Source organism: Chaetura pelagica, unplaced genomic scaffold (assembly GCF_000747805.2).
Source record: "Chaetura pelagica isolate M959 unplaced genomic scaffold, ChaPel_1.0 scaffold534, whole genome shotgun sequence".
Lineage (NCBI taxonomy): Eukaryota > Metazoa > Chordata > Aves > Apodiformes > Apodidae > Chaetura > Chaetura pelagica.
This window is the reverse complement of record NW_009953065.1, coordinates 775,907-780,686: the sequence shown is the minus strand read 5'-3', so window position 1 is coordinate 780,686 and position 4,780 is coordinate 775,907. Positions and strand designations below refer to the sequence as shown.

The 4,780-nt window shown below is 39.4% G+C and overlaps 1 protein-coding gene across 1 annotated transcript in view; it reads right to left on the bottom strand.

The window, feature by feature from the left end:
* ABCD2 (ATP-binding cassette, sub-family D (ALD), member 2) overlaps positions 1-2,999 on the bottom strand; it is a 48,195-nt gene extending 45,196 nt beyond the window's left edge. Inside the window, exon 1 of the mRNA XM_009996790.1 lies at positions 2,960-2,999. Coding sequence (XP_009995092.1) covers positions 2,960-2,999 — 40 coding nt within the window. The remainder of the gene's footprint in view (positions 1-2,959) is intronic.
* Positions 3,000-4,780: the final 1,781 nt, after the last annotated feature.

Here is a 4,780-nt window from a genome sequence, read left to right as displayed (position 1 = left end):
GGCAGCCGAGGCCGGTGACCGCGGGTCAGACCCGGCTCGGGGATCTGCGTCTCCGGGGCAGCGCCCTCAGAATGCGCGTAGTTTGTTTCCTGTCCCCTCGTCGAAAGGAAACCGGTATTGTGCTCTTGTAGCGGCGTGAGACAAAAACAGCCCGGGCAGAGTCGCCAGGTTAAATTCGCACAAAGAAATTAACGCTAAAGGCAGTTGTGTTAATGCTTTGTTTTTCTCTGCCCCCTAATTTCTTATTCCTGCTTCTTCACTTGCTTGGAAAAGGTGTTGTATTTGAAATTACGGGAAGGATCAGAGTGCTTTCGGTCCTTAGAAAATTAAGTAGGAAGGCAACTATCAGCTGGTATACAAGAAAGCATTAGTTTAGGACGTGAGTGTAAAAGCAGATATGAAAAATGCATCAGAGGGCATTTTCAGGATAGCTGAGGAGTCCAGCCTGCCCCTAGAAGTGGTGAGGCCACCTACTTCTCTGTAATCCTGCACATGCAGAAGTAAGTCACATTACTGTTAAAGAACAACCCTCTTTGGACAGAGTGCAATGATGATGTTTAGGTAGCAACACAAGCTTCAGGATGAATAAATAGTATCTTTTATTTGAGAGAGTGTGCTTTGCTTTTAAAAATCAGGCACCGCTTACCAAAACATCGAGGTGTCCTCCAAAAAGCCCAGTAAACCCAGACAAGACCACATAAGACACATTTCTCCCAACTCCGTAGGAGGTTGCACAAACTGTGCCCAGAATGGGCTGCTGCAAAGTTATGTGGAAATGTCAGATAACTGTGGATCCTAGACTTTCTGCCAGTGAGAACAGGATAGGGATTTGGACAGAGGTCCTTTTAGCTTGTTTTGTTTTGATTTGGTTTCTTGTTTGTTTGGTTTGGGGAATTTTTTTTTTTAATAAATGCACAACTCAAAGTTAGGAAAACGTCAAAATCTGACCTAGAGCAGTACAGCCAACTCCTAGTGACTAGGTAGGCCTGGTTTCACTGCAGATTATTTTGTCAGTATAATGGAAAGGGTTTTCTGCCCACAAGACATCGATGAGATACACTGGCTAAGAAATTGCTTTGCTTAGGGTTTGTTATTTTTTAATCATGATCTCCATTTGGATACTTAACATTCTGGCTTGTGTGTATCACAGCATACTCTTACATTTTGCCAAACCACAGTTATTTGCAATATGCCTTTATTGTAGCATTTTCTTACCAAGGGGAAAGTTCACAGATTTGTTTTGGTGCTGTGTATCTGCTGACCTCTCACTTCACAAGATCCTGGAGGACTGGAGCTTTTGGAGGCTTGGCGGTGAGTGCAGACATACACACCCCTTCCTGATCTGTGGGAACATTTAAGTAAAGCTAATCTGACCATGTGGTGTTTCAGTCAATAAAAGCAATGCATTTTCTGCCTTTGAAAGCGTGGAAAGCAGCAAAACCTGTTGTTTTAAATACACCCTTTCTTCTGTTCTTGCTGCCTCAAGACTTTTGCTTTGCCACAGTCTTGTGCTCTAATCCATGCACAAAATCCTCATTGTGGAACATGGCCTTAGGTGACAGATTTTTTTCTTTAGTGGTGAAGGCAGCAAGTTTACTACATTTAGTCATAATAAAATGTCTCAATATAACTGGAAAAACAATTACCAAAGCTGCAGCAATATTGGTGCAGTGTTCAGTGCTCTGTTGTCTCCACAATTACTATTGACTTTATTTTAATAAGCTTTTGAAGATAAGTGCAACCAAATAAGTTCAAGTAGCTAAGGCTGTGGAGTCAGGGCATGTTGATATCAGGATCAGAATATTTGAGGATTTATGCTCTCTTAAGGAGAACCAGATTTTATATTTTAAAAAAAAAATTTTTTTTTTCAATTCCAAGTGATTGTTTTGAAGTCATACAGTTAATTTTCCTCAAACATATTAAAATAGCTTGTGTGCATTTTCTGACTATAGGAACCAATACATGCAGAGGAAGAGTAAGAGGAGCTTATCCTATTTTTTATTGAATTATTTAATATTCTGTAGTCATTTTTATCTATTTTTCCAACATAACAGAATGCCACAATTCTGCTCCCAAATGCAAAAATAAAATTGTTTGTTATTGAAACAGTGCATCTCTGATGATTGAAGTAACACAATCACCGTCTATAGAAATTTTTTATGCTTGGATACAACCACAAAGCAGAAGCAGAAACAATGGATATCAGGCTGACTAAACTCCATGAATGTTTGAGCATGTAGGAACTCGAGTGTAATCATGGCAACACCAATGCCTCTTTTTTCTCTTCTATTTTATGTCCACTGGGTCCCACTCCAGTGCTTCGACCTTGCACAGCTTTGTGACTGCAGATGGTGGAATTGGACTGTGCAGGTTATGTGAGATATCAGTTGGCCTTCGCCCAGTCATTTTTAAAAACTTTTTGGTTTAGTGTTTGAAAAAATAACGCTCCTAACACAGAGCCCAAAGGCTGCAACATTTGCAGAAAACAAGCATCTCCTCACTGCTTACAGAGTTATCCACTGTGCCATAAAGACACACAAAATAAAAAACAAAGCTACTGAAAAGTAGATACAAATTATGCCTTTGTATCACTGCTCTGTGGGATATTTAATATATAAATACAGATGTATCATGCATAAAGTACATAACCATTTACATGTGGATGAAATATGCTTGAAATATGTAAAATATTAATCCACTCTGGTCTTACTGTTTTCCATTTCATACTAATACTGAACTGTAAATGATTTCTAAAATATTATGTACTTGAATATGTTGAGCTAGGAATTTCTGGTTTTATCTTTAATTTTGAGCTGTCTGTTTACATACTTTTGTGGGAAAAGTAGGCCTTGATTTGAGCCAAATTCAACAGAGTATGGTCACACAAGCCCTTATTCAAGTAAATACCTTACTCTGAAGTATTTCCAAAGTTTCTATTGACTTTAATGTAATCACTTACCTAAGTACAGAAATACACCCATAGAATTAGTTTGCAACATCAAGGCAAACCAATGACAAATTAGACCTTTCATCAGAAAAGGCCAATAAGGTATCTGACCTTTGATTTCAAATTCATAGCAGAAGAAATTGTTTGCTTATTCTGCCTGGTTTAGAGAAGCTTTTGTCTATAATAATGTATGTCAGTAGAATATCCAGACACTGTAACTTGTTTAGGATCTGGAGATCCAAGCCAAGCAAGGAGCTTCAGTTTTAAGGTAATAAATGTTGAAGACTGTTGACTAAGTGTCACTGTGGTGAGACTGGCCTGATCCTACCAAGCAGTTGGTTGCAATGGTTTGGTCCTAATGAGGCTGTATGGCACCCAGACTAGGCAGGGATATGTTATGGCAAGAGGGAAGAGAGCAGGGGGCAATGGGAAGGTACAGCTCTGTCAATTGGCTCTTCAGTGTTGGCACTACAAAGATGGTGTAAATGGGGAGTATTCCTGCACCAGTAGTCCTCTTCCCCTTGTTCTGTCTTCTGTAAATCTAAATCCTGCATGTCCTGTAGGTTGTGTGGATTTATCCATAAGGGAATTGAGTAGCCTGACTGACAGTGCAATCAATTTACAGTCCTAACTTCTGAGAACAGCTTGATTCTAAATAGATTACAGCTCTAGAAAGAAGTGTAAACAAGTTGTTTTCCCTTTACAGAGAGAGAGGGAGGGAAAAGGCCAAGGATAGAGAAGGTCAGTGTCAGCTGCTCCAGCCACAGTGAACTGCTGGTAAGTGATCTCATATGAAGAATTACACTTTTGATATTTAGGCTTTACTACTTAAATTCTTTCATATCTGGATTTTTAAGGCATATTTCTCTCATTAAATGTATTTCTTATTTCATACAGAAAACTCAGCTGGATCCAGCAATTCCAGAAAAATACAGTTATGGAAAATGTGTATTTTATGCCTTCAGAAATCTCAAACACGTTATGGTGGGGTTTTTTTTCAGTTTTTTGCTTTAGAACTGTAAGAGTTTCTGTTTTCAGATCATCTGAAGAAAATGCAAACATTTCTTTATTAATCCTTTGCTCAAATGCCTTGTACACACTTTAACAAGTGCCAGTATAAGTGGTAAAATCATGTAGCTGGTATCAGTGAGCAACAGTTATATTGGCAATGCCTGCAGCAGAGCCAGTGCTCCACTCTGCAAAAGTGCAGGCAGGAATAAATCCACAAAAATAATCCACCCTACTTATGCACCCAAGCACAAGATCTGCTGCCATCTTTTTGTCATGCCTAAAGAATTTATTTGAGTGGTTGCAGCTGGTAGATATGACAACAAAATGATTGTTTACTGCAATCTATTAATTAACTCTTATTTGGGAGATTTCTAAATTTTAAGAATAAGCAAACTGGTTCAGGCCAGTGCTATACTGACCACAGTATTCTGTCTATCAACAGCTCTAAGTAGATAGGAAGGAAGAATAAGATTTGGAATTCCATATGATGCTACCTCCCCTGCTGTAGCTTTACACTCTCCCAACCTCTGGCCATTTGCAGCTGTGAGAAGTTAATGAGACTGAGAGGTTTTTCTATGAAATATTCTACTCTCACAAGTGCTTGTGGAGTCTCTCTTGAACTCATGTAAACTCTTACATAAATAATAGCATCCTTTGGCAAGCAGTGCCTCAGATCTACCATCCTGTATGTGAAGAACCACTTCTGTCTGCTTGTTTTGACCCTGGCTCCCACAAGCTGCTCTTTATGGCCTCCTATGCATGTTCTGCAAGAAGCATTCAGCAGTGTAGCACTCTCTCTCTACATTCCCCTTCCCCCCCCCC